The sequence below is a fragment of the Hyperolius riggenbachi genome, chromosome 1 (assembly GCF_040937935.1).
Source record: "Hyperolius riggenbachi isolate aHypRig1 chromosome 1, aHypRig1.pri, whole genome shotgun sequence".
Classification (NCBI taxonomy): domain Eukaryota; kingdom Metazoa; phylum Chordata; class Amphibia; order Anura; family Hyperoliidae; genus Hyperolius; species Hyperolius riggenbachi.
The window spans coordinates 686,039,563-686,060,787 of record NC_090646.1 but is presented as its reverse complement, the minus strand read 5'-3'; the positions used below and the strand labels follow the sequence as shown (position 1 = coordinate 686,060,787).

The following is a 21,225-nucleotide window of genomic DNA, read 5'->3' as shown; positions in this document are numbered from 1 at the left end:
GCGTACCGAGGTTGAGCAACCCGCGGGCAATGCGGCAACAGATACGCAGGAGGCTGTCAGTGTGATCCCCGACCCCAGAACCCCTGAAAGTACTCGCCTGGAACCGGCCAGTACTGGACTGTCCAGTTATGTTGATCCAGTAATGCAGCAGGCATTGCAAAAGCTGATGGAAACTGATGTGGACAAGTACCTGCAGTACATGGCGGAGCAAAAGCGAGAGGAACGCCAATCTGCAGAGGCGCGGGAGAGACGACAGCATGAGCTGAACATGGCGAAAGTGCAGCAAGCCAGCCGGAGTTCAACGCCCAGCCTCCCTGCTGAAGGGACTGCCGCTCCAGTAAGTGCAAAATTTAAATTTGCTATTATCGAAAAAGACACTGACATTGACTTGTTTTTGAGGTCTTTCGAAAAGGCCTGCCGTCAGTATCGTCTGTCCCAAGACCAGTGGGCCAGACATCTGACACCCTTGCTGCGCTACAAAGCGCTTGATGCTTTCTCAGAGCTGCCTGTGGAAAAGGACAATGATTATACCGCTATAAAGGAGGCTATAATCACTAAGTACCAGCTGACGCCAGAAGCCTACCGGAAAAGGTTCAGGTCCTGGCAGAAAAAATCTACTGATTCTTATCAAGATGTGGTCAGCAGTCTGCTCACCACACTCCGCCAGTGGACGCTAGGCCTCACTAAAGGGTCTTACGGTGTCCTGGAGGACTTAATCGTCCTGGAGCAGTTTCTGAACATTTGCCCGGCTGATGTACGCCAGTTTGTGCTGGAGCGCCGACCGGCGTCAGCGACGGTCGCTGCAGACCTCGCTGAGACCTTTGCAACGACCAGGGTGCCGGAGACCCGCAGGACTGCCCCATCTAGCTGGAGAGGAGGTCAGTCCCACAATTTTGCAGACTCTCCTACCTCTGTGAGCCGTGCGCCCCAGAGGCCATCCAGCGCAGCTGCTGCGTCCAGGCCTGCAGTAACAGAGGGCATCACCTGTCACTTTTGCCGCAAGCCCGGACACATGAAGTTTAACTGCCCGGAGCGGAGGCAGACAGCGCCAGCTCCTGCACCACCTACACCTCGCCCACGGCAACTGCCGCCAGCCAGCGCACCCCAGCCGGGAGCACCCAACAACGTCATGTTCGCAGGTGGGAGAGGGATCCACTCCGCTACGAGCAACCACCAGCTGGTTACAGTGAACGACCAGCTTGTTACCGGTTTCCGCGACACTGGAGCGGATGTCACCCTGGTGCGTGCGCACCTGGTCCCGACGGAAAATATCCTCCCTGACAAATACCTTACCCTCACTGGAGTGGGGGGCACTCTTTCTCGCATTCCCCAGGCTCGGGTGTCCATCGATTGGGGGGTGGGGGTTCAAGAGAAGGTTGTTGGGGTCCTGGACCAACTGCCGGTCCCAGTTTTGTTGGGGACCGACCTGGGCAAGCTTGTGTCCTATTATGAACCTGCCCCAAGCCCCTCAGACTGCCAGGAGGGAGACGGACTCTCCGCCCACACTAAGGTACTTTGCACCAAGGGGCAAGAACAGGGGGGAGGTGGGTTGAATGTGCCCAGTCCAGGGGTACCGAGTCCAATAGTACCTGTGTCACAGGTACCTGTGTTTGATATACCGATTGTTTGTGATGAAAATGTTGTTGTACCTGTCACTGTAATTCATGCATGCAGCCAGGATGTGAGTAATGCCAGTATGTGCCAGTCTGAAGGTGTACCTGTACTGGCAGTAACACGCAGCCGCGCTGCTCAGAACCTGGGCTCAGAGCAGGTGGAAGAGGTTCCGGCCTCCTCCCCCTCCTCTGACCACAGGGATGGTAGCCTTCAGCCACTAACTGCATATGCCACGGGCCAGCTGGCTGAGAGCGAGAGTGCTGCATTTGTGCAAGCACTCCAGACTGACCCTAGCCTCGAGGCACTCAGAAGACAGGCTTCGGAGCCCCTCACGAATGAAGATACCTTCAAGGTATATTGGGAAGGTGGTAAGCTGTACAGCGAGCCTGTACAGCCCACCGAAGGTGAAACAAGTGTGGGTACCAAGTTGCTTGTGGTACCCAGTGCCTTCCGGGGGCATGTGCTGAAGTCCGCACATGACATTCCCCTGGCAGGGCACTTGGGAATCCACAAGACACTTGACCGTATCCAGGGTCATTTCTACTGGCCCAGGATGCGGATCGATGTGACCAACTATTGCCGCTCATGTACTGTTTGCCAAAAGGTAAAACGGGCTGGGAACCCCCGCAAGGCTCCCTTGTGTCCACTGCCAATCATAGGTGAGCCCTTTCACAGAGTGGCAGTCGACATAATTGGACCATTGCCCACTCCCAGCAGCAGTGGCAAAAGGTACATCCTGACGGTGGTGGATTACGCCACCCGCTATCCTGAGGCCATGGCGCTTTCCTCCCTGAGGGCGGACAAGGTAGCAGACGCGCTACTTAACATTTTCTCCCGAGTCGGGTTCCCTGCGGAGATGCTCTCCGATCAGGGATCCCAGTTTATGTCCGAACTCATGGAGGCCCTGTGCAAAAAGATACACATGACGCACATTGTCTCCAGTCCCTACCACCCGCAGACCAATGGACTGTGTGAACGGTTCAACGGGACGCTGAAGCAAATGCTGACCACGTTTGTTGAGTCGCAAGGTGGGGACTGGGAACGATACCTGCCTCATCTGTTGTTTGCGTACAGGGAGGTGCCGCAGGAGTCAACCGGGTTTTCCCCGTTTGAACTCCTGTATGGGAGGAATGTCCGAGGACCCTTACAATTGATGCGGGAGACATGGGAGGGCAAGGGCGACCCCACTGATGTCTCCGTGGTCGATTACGTCCTCAAGTTCAGGGACAAAATGGAGTCCCTGTCCGCAGTAGTGACCAACAACCTGGCCCAGGCTCAGGCCAAACAAAAAGCATGGTACGACCGCACTGCTGGAGAGCGGTCATTTGATGTGGGTGACAAGGTATATGCCCTTCTTCCCGTGAGGCAGAACAAGCTGCAAGCAGCCTGGGAGGGGCCTTTTACTGTAGTGCAGCGGTTAAACCCTCTGACGTATCTAGTGAACATGGGGGGCAGGAAGCAGAAGAGCTTTCATGTAAACATGCTGAAGGCCCACCATGACAGGACCCAGTATGCGCTGCCAGTGTGCAGCCGGTTAGAGCAGGGAGAGGCAGACCCCCTGTTAGACCTGCTGGCTGACGTACGAGATGTGGACGGCGACCTAAACGTCAATCCACAGCTCGCCTCAGCCCAGCAAGAGCAGTTACAGAAGGTGCTGGGCCAGTACCAGCACACCTTCTCCGGTATCCCGGGGCGGACCAGTATGGCGGTGCATGGGGTAGATACAGGTACCCATCCCCCCATCAGGCAATCCGCTTACCGTGTCTCTCCCGAGGTACAGGCGGACATGCAGAAGGAGGTGAGGGAGATGCTGGAGTTAGGGGTGGTTCAAAAGTCCAGTAGTGCCTGGGCAGCCCCTGTTGTCCTGGTCCCCAAGAAGGACCAGACAACTCGGTTCTGCGTAGACTACAGGAAACTGAACGCCATCACCACTACAGACGCCTACCCCATGCCTCGCATTGATGAGCTGCTAGATACACTGGCATCAGCCAGGTACCTATCAATCATGGATCTGAGCCGGGGGTATTGGCAGATACCACTTGCACCTGACGCGAGGCAAAAGTCGGCCTTCATCACCCCTTTCGGCCTCTTCGAGTTCACGATGATGCCCTTTGGGATGAAGAACGCCCCCGCCACGTTTCAGCGGGCCGTGAACGACCTGCTAGAGGGAATGCAAGGGTTCGCTGTAGCGTATCTGGATGACATTGCGGTGTTCAGCCCCACCTGGGAAGAACACCTCAAACACCTGTCCCAGGTACTAGAGAGGCTGGCCATGGCCAATCTGACGGTTAAACCGAGTAAGTGTCAGATTGGCATGACCGAGGTGCAGTACTTAGGTCACCGGGTGGGGGGTAACACCCTGAAACCTGACACGGGAAAGGTGGACGCCATCCTGGCATGGCCTCGACCTATCACGAAAAAGCAGGTCCAGGCGTTCCTGGGGACCGCCGGCTACTATAGGAAATTTGTTCCCGCCTATAGTACACTGGCGAAGCCCCTGACCGATGCCACTAGCAAGAAGCACCCCAAGGTTGTTAGCTGGACCCCCGCTTGCGAGAATGCCTTCCAGGCCTTGAAGCAGGCCCTCGCAAGCGCCCCTGTGCTTCAGGCCCCAGACTTCAGTCGTCGGTTTGTGGTGCAAACCGATGCCTCTGACTACGGTCTCGGCGCAGTCCTCAGCCAGGTGGATGGAAAGGGGGATGAACACCCTATCCTCTACCTGAGCCGGAAGCTCCTGCCCCGAGAGGTAGCCTACTCCACAACTGAAAAGGAGTGCCTGGCGATCGTGTGGGCCCTACAGAAACTGCAGTCGTATCTGTACGGCCGCTCCTTCACGATCGTCACTGATCACAATCCCCTGAGTTGGCTAAACCGTACTGCTGGAACCAACGGCAAGCTCCTACGGTGGAGCCTGTCATTGCAGCAGTACGACTTTACGATCCAACACAAAGCAGGCAGCCGACACCAAAACGCTGATGGGCTGTCGCGGTGTCAGGGGGAACCCGACCCAACAGCGCCAATAGCTGCTACGGAAGGCGTCCTGTTGACACCTCCCTGAGCAGAGCTCGGGAAGGGGGAGGTGTGACGCCGGGCGACGCCCAGTCGTCCGAGGATTCGCGGCCGATTGTCCGATCGCAACCGTGATCGGAAAACTGACATTCTTTATTTTTAAAATAGAAGTTTTTCCTTCCTGCCTTCCCCCCCCCCCCCCCTTTTGCCATGAGGGCTGAATGGGCCTGCGTTAGCATATGGCTAAAGCAACCTGGTTTAGCAAGAAATCCTGTTAAGGCTCCCGGAAAAGCTCTGGTGACACTAATGTGCTAATTGGGCAGAGCTGAAATACCAACAGAGTCTATTCAACAGGGGAAGCTAGCACAGCATGAGGTCTATTGACACCTACATTCCTCCCAGTCTTGACGGCACCGACTAAACTGAGTATGGAATGCATGGTGTTGATAACTTTGTCACATTTTGCAAATACCATCCATGGGAGGAATATGAAAATTACATAATTTTGTTTCCCTAATTCTGTAGAATATGGTGATACTAGACATAGCCAGGTAACCCGAGCAGGGGCTGAGATATGAATAATGGGGTCCCCGTGCGCCCCAAATATTGCAAGTTTGATGTCCTATGAACGTGTATTCTCAGCCCAATCTGAATATGAAATCGGTTTGCATGTGCGACAAAACCCCGGCGGGGTATGAAATTGGACATATTTTGTGGATGGCTGGAAGTTCCTCCCCTGAGAACTCACTGCCTGACACGCCCCTGGGCTGAGCTTGAGACTCCGCCCAGAAATGTCAGTGCTCAAAACTGATTGCATGAGGACCCCCAGCCAATTCCCCCACTTTCCATCATACCGAAAAGACTGCCACTGCTTGGGGAAATAGCAGTGGCCATCTTGCAGGCGGAGCAACGGCCATGTGGTTCGGCCATATTGCGAACTAACTGCAACAAAGGAACTTTGTCTTTTCCCGAACGGACTTTCCACAGAATCATAAGTATTCGTTCTTTTTATCCCTTTTTCTTTTATGTACTGTGTTATCACTGTCTCTCATCGTTTAATTGTTCACGATTGTCTGTATATATTAATTATTTATATTGTAACAAATAAAGGCTTTTTAAAAGGTCTTTACCTCTCAGTAAAACCTTCTATTCAGTATACACAGACGAGACCTAAACTTCCGAAGGGACGCTACTGTTTTGATAGATAGATAGGAATTGCACAGTTTTAACCGGTTGTTTGTTTCACAGGTCTATAGCCAGTTAGCAGTTTTCTCTGGGCTGATAGAAAACAGAGATGGTGGCAAATCTACCCCTGGGTTGGAGTAAAAGTGTATTTTCGTAACCTCACAGGCTCCCTACTGCGTCGTGACGCTCAAACTCCGCCAATTCTACGCAGATTGCGTCCATAGCTCTCAATCTGTGTGCTAGAATCGGATCGGACGGTTTTGCGTGTTCACGGCCAGTGGGGCTCTTGTGACACCAATCTTAATAAACTCCTCAATAATACAATACCTACAGAAAAAAATCCCCCCCCCAAAACATACCCAACCCATTAAATGGAGGAGAAGAGGGAAAAGAGGAGACAAACACATCAGAGCAAGAGAACAACAAAAATACAAACAAAACTCCAAAATAACCAAGAAACCAAAATCTTTAATCTTTCAGACCACATATTGACTAAGAGTGAAACACAGGTTCTTCAAAAAGGCCTCTCCTATAGCCTGAGTGCAACCGCTAACATCTATGATTTACATAGTTACATAGTTATTTTGGTTGAAAAAAGACATACGTCCATCGAGTTCAACCAGTATAAAGTACAACACCAGCCTGCTCCCTGACATATGCCAGTTGATCCAGAGGAAGGCGAAAAAACCCCCACCAGGCATGGTCCAATTAGCCCCCAAAGGGAAAAATTCCTTCCTGACTCCAGATGGCAATCAGATAAAATCCCTGGATCAACATCATTAGGCCTTACCTAGTAATTGTAGCCATGGGTGTCTTTCAACGCAAGGAAAGCATCTAAGCCCCCTTTAAATGCAGGTATAGAGTTTGCCATAACGACTTCCTGTGGCAATGCATTCCACATCTTAATCACTCTTACTGTAAAGAACCCTTTCCTAAATAAATGGCTAAAACGTTTTTCCTCCATGCGCAGATCATGTCCTCTAGTCCTTTGAGAAGGCCTAGGGACAAAAAGCTCATCCGCCAAGCTATTATATTGCCCTCTGATGTATTTATACATGTTAATTAGATCCCCTCTAAGGCGTCGTTTCTCTAGACTAAATAAACCCAGTTTATCTAACCTTTCTTGATAAGTGAGACCTTCCATCCCACATATCAATTTTGTAGCTCGTCTCTGCACCTGCTCTAAAAACTGCCCTAAAACTGCAATATCTTTCCTGTAATGTGGTGCCCAGAACTGAATTCCATATTCCAGATGTGGCCTTACTAGAGAGTTAAACAGGGGCAATATTATGCTAACATCTCGAGTTTTTATTTCCCTTTTAATGCATCCCAAAATTTTGTTAGCTTTAGCTGCAGCAGCTTGGCATTGAGTACGATTATTTAACTTGTTGTCAATGAGTACTCCTAAGTCCTTCTCCAAGTTTGATGTCCCCAACTGTATCCCATTTATTTTGTATGGTGCTAGACCATTAGTACGTCCAAAATGCATGATTTTACATTTGTCAACATTGAATTTCATCTGCCATGTATGTGCCCATATAGCCATCCTATCCAGATCCTGTTGCAGTATGTCCCTATCTTCCTGAGAGTTTAGTGGATTTTGCTAGTGGATTTACAAGCCTATATAAGGAAACTTACTTTACAAAGATATTTTATTACAATACACTTGAGTTATCTCTCAACTATGATTAAAGTTTAACTTTTAATTCATATTGATTAAAAACATCAGAAATCAGCTGTAAGAAACATCTAAGGTGTCTGAACGGGTGAGAACTTTGGAGGATACTTTGGTAAGTATTAGATGATCTAGAGACAACAGATCTCGCAGTTATCCTTAAATCACCCAAAACATATACATAAACACCACCCCCACCAAAAACCCCAACATGTTTCACTTCCCAAAGGAAGCTTTTTCAAGGGAAACGTGCATAAGTGCAGAGTGCTAAAAACATGCTAAGGTGCAAATATATACATTAATAATCATTCAGTACATCATGTAGCATAATGGCCATATGATAGCAGCCAAACGAACACAGTCTCACCCCAGTCCTTTTATACCAGATGTAGGGCCTGAGGGAGGGAGTTGGATCACATGTGGAACACTCCCCCTTAAAAACGGACTTTCATTGGTCAGATTTGGGGTCATTTAAATTTATAGCCAATCATGGACTTTGTCCATACACACCAATATTATTTCCCAGGAGGGATATATACATCTAACAGCCCTTAGAATCAGGGCTGTGGAGTCGGTCCAAAAATCCACCGACTCCGACTCCTCAGTTTAGGATTCCTCCGACTCCACGACTCCGACTCCTCTAATTTGCATATTACAATTTTGTTGATTAAAAGTATGTAACATGAAATTCGTCTCTTAACTGCCAACGCTTAGGAATTTTACAAGACAACTGAAGTGAGAAGGATATGTAGACTACTATATTTATTCCCTTTAGACTAAAGCTAGTCCTTGGTAAGAGTACTTGTAAAAGGTACAAACCGGAACAAAGAACATCTATCAGGCCCTAGGCAATGTAAGTGTGGGTACATGTAAGAATGATGTGCAGGTACTCTGCAGGGGAATGAGGAGATTGTAAACAGACAACACCTCTGTGTTCAATGTGCACAGCATTCTCAGTGGATTCCCTGCAGCTCTGTGGGGAGTGCATATGTAGAGTATAGTACTACTGTGTAACAAAGTAAACCTGAGACAGATGAAATTAAAGTTTTATACATACCTGGGGCTTCCTCCAGCCGCCTTCAGGATAATCAGTCCCTCGTTGTCCTCCTCCACCACCTGGATCTTCTGCTATGAGTCCAGGTACTTGAGCCAGTCTGGCGTAGTGCGCATGCACACACTCCGCCGCCAGGAGCATACTACACCTGTGCAGCAGGTGCAGAATGTTTCTGGCTGTGGGAGCGGCATGCGGCCGGACAGCGCTGACTGGCTGAATTACCAGGACTCATATCAGAAGATCCGGGTGGTGGAGGACAGCGAGGGACTGATTAGCCTGAAGGGGGCTGGAGGAAGCCCCAGGTATGTATAAAACTTTACTTTTCATCCGTCTCAGTTACCCTTTAATTTGTAGTCACCAAACCAAATTTTAATAACATCAAATTATTTTATTTCATCAGCAAAGGGAGTGCATACATTTGCATAAATCAGCATCAATGCAGAATTATTTCCATCTCGTTGACCATCTCTATTAGTGACACGGCTACACATCAGGCTTTATACTTACAGCATAGATGTTATTTAGTATATATAAGAGATTCCTGTGTACACCTCATATATACAGTCACAATCAGATATGTATATCTGACCTTAAAAATACGGGGACTGCTTTATTGAAGCAGCACAAGTAACTCATTTTGATTGGTTTATTTCATTTTTGTGGACTAAGCACAGCTATTACTGTATATATACTGTATATATACATTATTTTTAATGACTATTATCTGAGAAATAGAACATTTTATCATGTTTTCTATTTTAATTACAGTTACAAATTCATTAGGAGTTGGAGTCGGTGCATTTTTTCCCGACTCCGACTCCAGGCACCCAAAATTGCCCGACTCCACGACTCCGACTCCACAGCCCTGCTTAGAATACCCATTCCCGTATAAGGGGATCTCTATTTTCATCCTAGAGATCCCCAACTTACTTTCAAAAGTATATAAAAACACAGACGCCGAAGATCGTATTTCGGCGTCTCTGATTGGTTTAGGGTTAGGGTTGATTGGCTCCCTAGGTCACGTGCATACACGGCGCCGGCAACCAATGGAACGCGCTGCCAGTTTGACATCACATACGATAAAGCACGCACTCCCAATTGGAGGTGGTCTTGTAGTGACAATGCATCCCTGCCATTGGTGGAAAGGGGCAGGTAGGGCGCAGTCACAGTGCAGAATTTGTGTCTAATACTATGTGTACGGAAGTACACATTGAAGCACATTTGGAGCGCATGGTTTGTATAACCAAGAAAAGCGGGGAGCCGTACAGGTCTACGAGTTATGAATGTGGTAATCAAATGTTAATGGACATGGGATCTATCCATGGCTGCCCAAAATGGGTCCCCAATTTTTCAACAGGGATTTAAATGAGGGAGTGAGTCGCCTGAGGCTAATCAACAAGCAAGAAATATACAAGAATATTATAAACATCCAGTGTCCTAATGTTCTTATGTGTAAGCTATGGGTTATAAATACAGGGGGGGGGGGGGGGGGTTCCTTGGACCTGTAAATAGGGGATTAAAAATCAAATGGAAGATATGGTCCAAAGAACCCCCCCCCCCCCCCCCCCCCCCCATGGACCGTTGTGTTGCGGCCGGATTGGACGGCGGCTGGCACATAGCCGCCACGTCACGGATACAGGGACACGCCTCCTGAAGAAGCCGGTAGTGCCGGCGAAATCAATCGAGGACGCCGTCCTCTGCCATGACAGCGTCTCCCCTATGTCCCCACTCACTCTAGCTCCGCACCCTATCCCCTCCATTTAGCCTCAGACATCCTCTTCCTCTCCAAGCATGGAAAAGCTCTGCTTCTGGGACACAGTAAGAGCCCATTGGGTAGTTTGGACAATACGTGACAGCCTGCATGTCACACACAGCATCAGTTGTCACCGCTTTGCTGAACTTTTCTGCTGTTGAAGCGTATACCATGGATGGCTTGCTTGCTTGCTGCAACTACTAAATATAGTTCTACATGCTTCACCACTTTTGCTATCTTATGCATGAACTGCAACACATTGGAGTACTGTGCAGCAATCTGCTTGTATAATGAAGAATGCACTTTGTGAATATTTGAAGTGTGGGCTGGACTGATACCTTGAGATTGAGGAGTATGCCTTATTGGCGGTGATCAAGTGATTGATGACTGAGGATCGCAAATGACCTTTCCCACCCAGGAAACCGCTATTTTAATCTGCTCCCATTGAGCCGGAGGGTTTGGGCCATCTCAACAAGGACTGCTAGACACATGAACGCATTCTTCCTCTCGGCCGTTAGCCTCCTAAACTCCCTTCAAATACTCCCATCAGCACTCCCTCTTCCATCAAGGACCACAGCCTGAGCTGTGACACTGCCAATCAATCAACCATCCCTCAGGTCTGACTAACTCGTAAGACTGGATCTGTGGGCGGACAGGAACCACAGAATTATCTGTCATGTATGAACAATGAAAACGGTTAGGCCCGGTTCACATTAGCGGTTGTTTGCCAAACGGACCGGATGACCTGACCGGATCCGGACCGGATCCGGATCGGAACCGTACGGTTCTGATCCGGATCCGATCCGGATCCGGTCAGGTTGCATCAGGTGGTAATCAGGATGCGATCCGGATCCGTTTGGCAAAGTTAACGTAAAAAAAAAAACAAATGTTGGGGTCTGGGAGGTCAGCAGAAGGGGGACCTGTGGAATCAGGCCCTCTGCTGTTTAGCACTCACCTCCACCTCCGACATGCTGCCAACATCCTGCCAACACCTCCAGCTCGTGCTGCTCCACTCCAAAATGCTTGCCCATGTGTCCCCAGCCAATATCGCCGCAAAAATCCGCATAGGAAGTGGGGTAGAACATCCGGATTTCTCAGCCAGTGTGTTGTGCGGCCTCCGGTTCCCATTTGTTTGTATTGGCCGGATGGTGCAGTCCGGCTCCGCCCCGGATACGGCTGCCGGAGGGGCCGGATGAAAAAATAGCGCATGTTGGAACGGAGTCCGGATCCGGCCCGGATCCGGTCCGGCTCCGGTTCTGCAGAACGGACCCATGTGAACGGACGCATAGGCTTTAATTGCTATGCCGTGCGTCCGTTCCGTCCGTTCTGCAGGCGGTGCGGCTCCGGCACGGCGATTCCGGAGGGCCACCGCAAGTGTGAACCGGGCCTTATTGTTGTTCCTCTGCTTGATGCACTTGCATGCTTGTGAACCTATTATGTATATCTTCTTCTTGAGCTATGTACAGTGCCAAATCCAATTCTGGGCATAACCTAGTTATGCTTGGCAAAAATAAACGATTCTGATTCTTCTTTGGTGATTCTTGTAAGAGCTGATTTGGATATTCTGCCTTCTCAAATAATTCTCCTAATCGTCTGAGTGTGCACAATATCCAGCTCTCTATCCTGCTCACTACTTTATCCTGAAGTGAGGACAGTGTGGTATGTGTCGCCTCTCCTATAAAGCCAAGACTCTATGCCTGATCCCTGAGATGTCTCCTGAAAAGCTCATCCAGCTCCCTCCTAAAGGATTTCTCCAGACGTGTGGCAAAGGAGTCAAGGTCTTTTATGGTGGGTAAACTAAAGCTTTACTCCCTAAGATCCTTATCTACTTTCCCTGAATTGGCTTAGCTGCAGTTCAGATGTGGGCTCGCAGAGCTGCAGCCACATGGTAAGTCACCCACCTCTGATGTGGCATCTTCCGATTCCTACTCTAAGTGAGAAGCCCTCTGGTCCCTCCTTTGTCTGTCTGAGTGGGTCTGTGTGTGCGGAGCTGAGAGGGCACAGAGCTAGTCTTTCCTCTTGTTGCTTTCTGTCAGCCAAATTCAGGTGCCATCTTAGCAAGTGTCAGTCCGCTCTCCTTGAGAAAGTGGCTAATCTCCAACGTGTCAGATTCTTGTTTCCCTTTGCCTTCTGAGAAGTTATGGCCAGTCCATGATGTCAGAGAAGGAAGAAAGGGGAGCTTCTGGTACATTGCTGGGAGGAATAAAGCAGGAGAGAGACAGAGCTCACATGCTTAATCTCTTGTGGCTGGCTATGCAACCCCCCCCCCCACACACACACACACACACTGTATACACACACACACACACACACACACACTGTAACACTGCACACACACTGTACACACACACACACACTGTATACACACACACACACACTGTAACACTGCACACATACACACACACACACACACACTGTAACACTGCACACACACACACACACACTGTACACACACACTGTACACATACACACACACACACACACACTGTATACACACACACACACACACACACTCTGTAACACTGCACACACACACACACACACTGTACACACACACTGTACACACACACACTGTATACACACACACACACACACACACACACACACACACTGTATATACACACACACACACACACACACACACACACTGTAACACTGCACACACACACACTCACTGTACACACACACACTGTACACACACACACACACACTGTATACACACACACACACACACACACACACACACACACACTGTACTGACACACACGCACACTCACACACACACACACACACTGTACACACACACACACACACACACTGTACACACACACACACACTGTACACACTGCACACACACACACACACTGTACACACACACACACACACACACACTGTACACACACACACACACTGTACACACACACACACACTGTACACACACACACACACACACACACACACACACTGTACACACACACACACACACTGTACACACACACACACACTGTACACACACACACACACACACACTGTACACACACACACTGTACACACACACACACACACACACACACACACACTGTACACACACTGTACACACACACACACACTGTACACACACACACACACACACACACACACACTGTACACACACACACACACACACACACACACACACACACACACACTGTACACACACACACACACACACACTATACACACACACACACTGTACACACACACACACTGTACACACACACTGTACACACACACACACACTGTACACACACACACACACACACTGTACACACAAACACACTGTATACACACACACACACACACACACTGTACACACACACACTGTACACACACACACACACACACACACACACACACACACACACACACTGTACACACACACACACACACACACACACTATACACACACACACACTGTACACACACACACTGTACACACACACACTGTACACACACACACACACACACACACACACACACTGTACACACACACACACACTGTACACACACACACACACACACACTGTACACACAAACACACTGTATACACACACACACACACACACTGTACACACACACACACTGTACACACACACACACACTGTACACACACACACACACACACACACACACACACACACACACACACACACACACACACACACTGTACACACACACACACACACACTGTACACACACACACACACACACTGTACACACACACACACTGTACACACACACACACACACACTGTACACACACACACACACACACACACACACTGTACACACACACACACACACACACACACTGTACACACACACACACTGTACACACACACACACACACTGTACACACACACACACACACACACACACACTGTACACACACACACACACACACACACACACACACACACACACACACACACACACACACACACACACACACACACACACACACACACACACTGTACACACACACACACACACTGTACACACACACACACTGTACACACACACACTGTACACACACACACTGTACACACACACACACACACACACTGTACACACACACACACACTGTACACACACACACACACACACACACACACACACACACAGTTCTTACCCAGAGTCCATTAGCAGAAGACTGAACATGTAAAAAAGTGCTGCAGATATGAAATATAATAACTCATAATAAGGAAATCTATAATAAATTGCTGGAGAAACATTAATTTTATACAGATGTCTGGTAACATGTTTTTGTGCTTCTCGTGCAGTTTGCAGTATAATGATCTGACCTCCAGTTGCTGTCCCCACCTGGCATCCGGGATAAGGAATAACCAGACTCTGAGGAAGCTGAACCTGTCATTTAACTGGATGGATGGTCCTGAATTCAGTGACCTGATGGAAGCTCTGCCAACAAGCCGGATAGAGGAATTAGTGTGAGTAGAACAGCCCTGATTGCAGCAGAGATCAGCAGAATTATTACCTGCAACTTCATCCCCGTCTTCCATTCATATCTTAAAATAAGATACCAGTAAATGAGAATGGAAGACAGGAATGATGTGGCAGGTTGTTTTGTTGTAGAATTAAGGATAAAAACTGAAAGAAATAGATTTGCATAAAGGAGGAGAGAAGGCGTGGCACTGCTGAGGCTTGCCAATGATAAGCATACAGTGCATAAACAGTCCAATTCATATAACCAATGTACTTATCGTGGCAGATTTAGGGGTGCTTGGAAGGCAGAGGGTGCTAATGCTGCACAGCCGACGACCATTCTGCTGTGCTTCTTCTGAGGCCTAAGGCCCCGTTCACACTTGCGGTTTTGCAAAAACCGCACCGGATGTCCGCACCGGAGCCGGATCGGACCTGAACCGTACGGTTCCTGTCCGGATCCGGTCCGGATCCGGTCCGGTTGCATACGGTTTCCGTGCGGTATGAACACGGTTGCGGTCCGGATCCGGATTCTTAAAGAGATAACAACCTGTATAAATACCTGGGGTTCTGGGAGGTCAGCAGAAGCTCTGGGGTCATTGTTGGAGACAGCTGGACGTGTGGAGACCATCCTTGGATACAGAGACAGCAGTTGGGACCATGGATCCAGTCATTTTTTACGCTTATTACCTGGGAATTCTCTCCTTCCTGTTGTTTACCTACTACTATGTGGGGAGAAGGCGTGCTCCTCGCAGGAGATGGTGGGTGCACCCTCTACTAGCCAGGAGGCAGAGGAAGGGAGAGTTCCAGGCCCTCTACCGGGACCTCAGACGACACCCACAGAAGTTCTACAGCTACACTCGGATGTCTATTCCCCTGTAAGTATATAGGCCTAAATACACCAACCCCCACCATTCCTAAACACCCCACCCTCACCCCCACAACACCTCATCCCTGTATACCTAGCTAAACACACCACCCTGACCCCCACACCCCTGTATACCTAGCTATACACTACACCCCCACCCTCCACAACACTCCCAAACCTCTGTAAACACACCTCCCCCATCCTCCACCCAACACCTTGTCCCACAACATACTTTACAGCTTCTTCCTTTACATCTCCTGACAGGTTTGATACCCTTTTGGAGATGGTGAAGGATGACCTTAGGAAGAAGGATACCACGTTCAGGAGAGCAGTCACACCACAAGAACAACTACTCATCACACTGAGGTATGTAAAAACAAATTTTTTTATTGCAAAAACAACCACTTTCCAACATGGAAACATTCTTCCAACATGGAAGACAAAAAAATAACATATCTATGGTATAGCCCGGTCAGTTTTAAGGAACACCAACCACCAACTTTGTGCTGGAAGAGTTGTAGGGCATAGCTGCCCAAGTGTCTTTCGGGGACACCAGGCCCTAAAATTGAAGTGCTTCAAAAACCTAACCACTGGCACATGACCCTCTGAGCCATGGATGAAGGACACAGGGCAGTGAAAAGGCTAGGCCTCTCACCGACCAGTCAAGGTGTCCTTCATCCATGGCTCCAAGGGTCTTGTGCAAGTGGTTAGGAACAAGAACAAAGTGAGGAGCAAGAGGAACCGATGGCAGAGGTGCATGACTACAGGTGCAGTGCAACAGGCACAAGGTTGTGACCCAGGTAGTGTCTTTCGGGGACACCAGGCCCTAAAATTGAAGTGCTTCAAAAACCTAACCACTGGCACATGACCCTCTGAGCCATGGATGAAGGACACAGGGCAGTGAAAAGGCTAGGCCTCTCACCGACCAGTCAAGGTGTCCTTCATCCATGGCTCCAAGGGTCTTGTGCAAGTGGTTAGGAACAAGAACAAAGTGAGGAGCAAGAGGAACCGATGGCAGAGGTGCATGACTACAGGTGCAGTGCAACAGGCACAAGGTTGTGACCCAGGTAGTGTCTTTCGGGGACACCAGGCCCTAAAATCGAAGTGCTTCAAAAACCTAACCACTGGCACATGACCCTCTGAGCCATGGATGAAGGACACAGGGCAGTGAAAAGGCTAGGCCTCTCACCGACCAGTCAAGGTGTCCTTCATCCATGGCTCCAAGGGTCTTGTGCAAGTGGTTAGGAACAAGAACAAAGTGAGGAGCAAGAGGAACCGATGGCAGAGGTGCATGACTACAGGTGCAGTGCAACAGGCACAAGGTTGTGACCCAGGTAGTGTCTTTCGGGGACACCAGGCCCTAAAATTGAAGTGCTTCAAAAACCTAACCACTGGCACATGACCCTCTGAGCCATGGATGAAGGACACAGGGCAGTGAAAAGGCTAGGCCTCTCACCGACCAGTCAAGGTGTCCTTCATCCATGGCTCCAAGGGTCTTGTGCAAGTGATTAGGATCAACAAAGTAAGGAACAAGAGGAATCAAAGGCACAGGTGCAGGACTACAGGTGCAGTGCAACAGGCACAAGGTTGTGACCCAGGTAGTGTCTTTCGGGGACACCAGGCCCTAAATTATTAGTGCTTCTAAAACCTAACGACTGGCACAGGACCCTCTGAGCCATGGATGAAGGACACAGGTCAGTGAAAAGGCTAGGCCTCTCACCGACCAGTGAAGGTGTCCTTCACCCATGGCTCCAAGGGTCTTGTGCAAGTGATTAGGATCAACAAAGTAAGGAACAAGAGGAATCAAAGGCACAGGTGCAGGACTACAGGTGCAGTGCAACAGGCACAAGGTTGTGACCCAGGTAGTGTCTTTCGGGGACACCAGGCCCTAAAGTTCAAGTCCAGCAAAACCAAAAGTTAAAAAGCCCTGTGATGGTATCCTTCCTCCGAGGATCGGAGGTATTCAGAGGAGCATGTCCAGGAACAATTTGACTTTTTTTTTCAAATTGTATCGGCACCACTACTAGAAAAGGTGGGAGTTGCTGCCTGGAAATCTGGACTCTCTTGGGTGCTGGTCGTGGATGAGCTGGACCCTGACAGCGGTGGCCCATATTGACTGCCTCTGTAGCCGGTGTACATCTGTGATGATTGCCAGGTGGGCACCGCTGTTGGTTGTGGGGGTCTAAAAATTGGTGGTTGCAATAATGGCGTGTCCATGTGCTGTTTAATCACCTCCAGCAAATTGGAATGGCACGCCATCAGGTTTTGTGAAGGCACCTTTTCAAGATATGGTATTAGAGACATCACAGTGTGAAAACACGGGTGTGCCTGCAATTTCAGTAGTTCCTTGCTTTGTTGATGCATTTGCTGCATCATGTTCTGCAGCTGGCCCACCGACTGATGATGCTGCGCACGCAGTTGGTCGATTTCTCCTCTGTGCATCTCATGCATCATTTTAAGCTCGTCCCTGTAGTGCCCATGTACAGCGTCGAGCTCACATTGCAGTGTAGTGATGTGGGACTTGTACTGCTCCATGATATGGCCCCTGTCCTCATCTTGCAACTGCCGGGTTATGAGAGTTTGGTGGCTCTGAAGAATCCCGAGAAGTCCGGAGACAGCCCCGGACATCTCGGACTCTGTCTCTCTCCTTGTTGGGGGGAGGGTACCTCGACGCCTCACTGGTGTGGTGGTCCTCACTGGTGGTGTGGCAGCATCTTCCCGTCCTCTGGCCTGTGTCGGGGTTGCCCTGCGCGCTGGTTGTGCTGCAGTCTCTCGGTGCTCCTCACTTTGTTCTTGTTCCCCTGGAGCTTCCATAGCGGTCGATTGTGGAGGTTCAGCTTCTTCCACACTCGGTCCTGCAACCTCAACATCCAAGCTCTCTTCTGCCAAGTCATCATCAAAGGACGGAGTTGTGATTAAGGACTCCCTCCTCCTACTCCTCGCCTCGGGGCAATAGGTTACATCGGCGACGTCATCATCCACCAAGCTCTCCTCACTGCTGAACCGTGCCTCCTGGGTCTGTTCCTCTTGCTCCAAATTGTCTTCAGTCCTGTAGATAAAAAAAATATTTATTGGTGTGCCAAACAGCATGTGGCGTCAATTCACAGAGCTAGCAAACACTAGCAATCACTTTATCACCCGTTTCTACCCAACATTTGATAAAGCTTGTGAGAAAAGTTCGCTAGCCATGGGAATTGAGGCCATAGCAATACATGGCCGAAGTCACGGTAAATGAGCTCTCAGTTCCTGCCCACAGTAGTGGTACTTACAGTCTAGGTTCCAGGCTTGCATTGATGAAAGACAATTGCTTGGCAAATTGGTAGTCTTTTTGTCGCCTTCCCCCGCCACTGCCACTTCGTTCGGCAAGTTTTTTCTTCCGTAGCCATTTCACATATGCATCCCGTATATTGCGCCACCTTGTCTTGAACCTTTCTCCTGTAACGACATGAAAAATTGATTTCGATTATTTCTCTTGTAGGTACATCGCAACTGGACAAACATATACATCGCTACATGTCACATTTCGTATTGGGAAGAGCACGGTGGCAGGCATCGTCGTGAGGACTTCGAGGATCCTTTGGACGCGACTGAGGGCCAGATACATGCCTGTGCCGGACACCACGAAATGGGAGGAGATCGCCCAGGGCTTCTGGACCGAGTGCAAGTTTCCTAATTGTGTTGGCGCACTGGATGGGAAACACATCCGGATTCAGAAACCCGTGGGGAGTGGCAGCCATTATTTCAACTATAAAAAATACTTCAGCATTGTTCTAATGGCAGTGGCAGATGCGGACTACAAGTTTGTGTACGTGGATGTGGGGTCGTACGGTAGTTCCAATGACTCTGGAATTTTCCAGCGTACGACCCTTTGCCGGCTGATGGAGGAAGGCAGACTGCGTCTCCCCCGTGACAGACCCTGGCCTGGGACAAGGGCACCGGCCTACCCCTATGTGTTTGTGGGGGACGAGGCCTTCGCCCTGTCCGACCATGTAATGCGTCCGTACCCAGACAGGGGACTTGATGCCAGCCAGCTACACTTCAATGCTCGGTTGAGCCGTGCAAGGAGAATGGTGGAGTGCACATTTGGGATCCTGGTGTCAAAGTGGAGGGTGTTCCACACGCCCATGCTGCTGAAACCGGGCAACGCAGTTGTCGTGGTGAAGGCAGCATGCATCCTCCACAACTTTGTGCGGCAGGAGGAAAGAGAGACTCCGGAACCCCCGAATGTGCTTCCACTAATGCCCCTGCGGAGGTATGCAACCAGGCCAAGGGTAGTGTCACTGCGGAACAGGGACCAACTGAGACTTTATTTTACCACACCACCTGGACGAGGGTGAATGTTTGGTTTTTAATATGTTTTGTTGAAATGTGTTTATTTTGGAGTTTCAAGTTTGAGTGATTTTAAATGTATTAATTTTTTACAATAAATTGATGTATAATAATTGGTCATTGTGTATGTTTTATGTGCACAGGTGGGGTACATCGCAGGTGGGTGGGATACATCACAGGTGGGTGGGATACAGCACAGGTGGGTGGGATAGAGCACAGGTGGGGTACAGGTGGGTGGGATACATCACAGGTGGGGTAGAGGTGGGTGGGATACATCACAGGTGGGGTACAGGTGGGTGGGATACATCACAGGTGGGGTACAGGTGGGTGGGATACATCACAGGTGGGATACATCACAGGTGGGGTAGAGGTGGGTGGGATACATCACAGGTGGGGTAGAGGTGGGTGGGATACATCACAGGTGGGGTACTGGTGGGTGGGATACATCACAGGTGGGATACATCACAGGTGGGGTACAGGTGGGTGGGATACATCACAGGTGGGGTAGAGGTGGGTGGGATACATCACAGGTGGGGTACTGGTGGGTGGGATACATCACAGGTGGGGTACTGGTGGGTGGGATACATCACAGGTGGGGTAGAGGTGGGTGGGATACATCACAGGTGGGGTAGAGGTGGGTGGGATACATCACAGGTGGGGTACTGGTGGGTGGGATACATCACAGGTGGGATACATCACAGGTGGGGTACAGGTGGGTGGGATACATCACAGGTGGGGTAGAGGTGGGTGGGATACATCACAGGTGGGGTACTGGTGGGTGGGATACATCACAGGTGGGATACATCACAGGTGGGGTACATCACAGGTGGGGTACAGGTGGGTGTGATACATCACAGGTGGGTGGGATACACCACAGGTGGGATAGACCACAGGTGGGATACATCACAGGTGGGATACATCACAGGTGGGGTACAGGTGGGTGTGATACATCACAGGTGGGTGGGATACAGCACTGGTGGGGTACAGGTGGGTGGGATACATCACAGGTGGGATACATCACAGGTGGGGTACAGGTGGGTGGGATACATCACAGGTGGGGTAGAGGTGGGTGGGATACATCACAGGTGGGGTACAGGTGGGTGTGATACATCACAGGTGGGTGGGATACAGCACAGGTGGGATACACCACAGGTGGGATACATCACAGGTGGGATACATCACAGGTGGGGTACAGGTGGGTGTGATACATCACAGGTGGGTGGGATACAGCACAGGTGGGGTACAGGTGGGTGGGATACA

The 21,225-nt window shown here is 49.8% G+C and overlaps 1 protein-coding gene across 3 annotated transcripts in view; it reads left to right on the top strand.

Moving 5' to 3' along the window:
* LOC137532599 (NACHT, LRR and PYD domains-containing protein 3-like) overlaps positions 1 to 21,225 on the top strand; it is a 738,694-nt gene that overhangs the window by 332,287 nt on the left and 385,182 nt on the right. For all 3 annotated transcript variants that reach the window (XM_068253288.1, XM_068253297.1, XM_068253308.1), the window contains one exon: positions 14,612 to 14,776. In XM_068253288.1, coding sequence (XP_068109389.1) covers positions 14,612 to 14,776 — 165 coding nt within the window. The remainder of the gene's footprint in view (positions 1 to 14,611; positions 14,777 to 21,225) is intronic.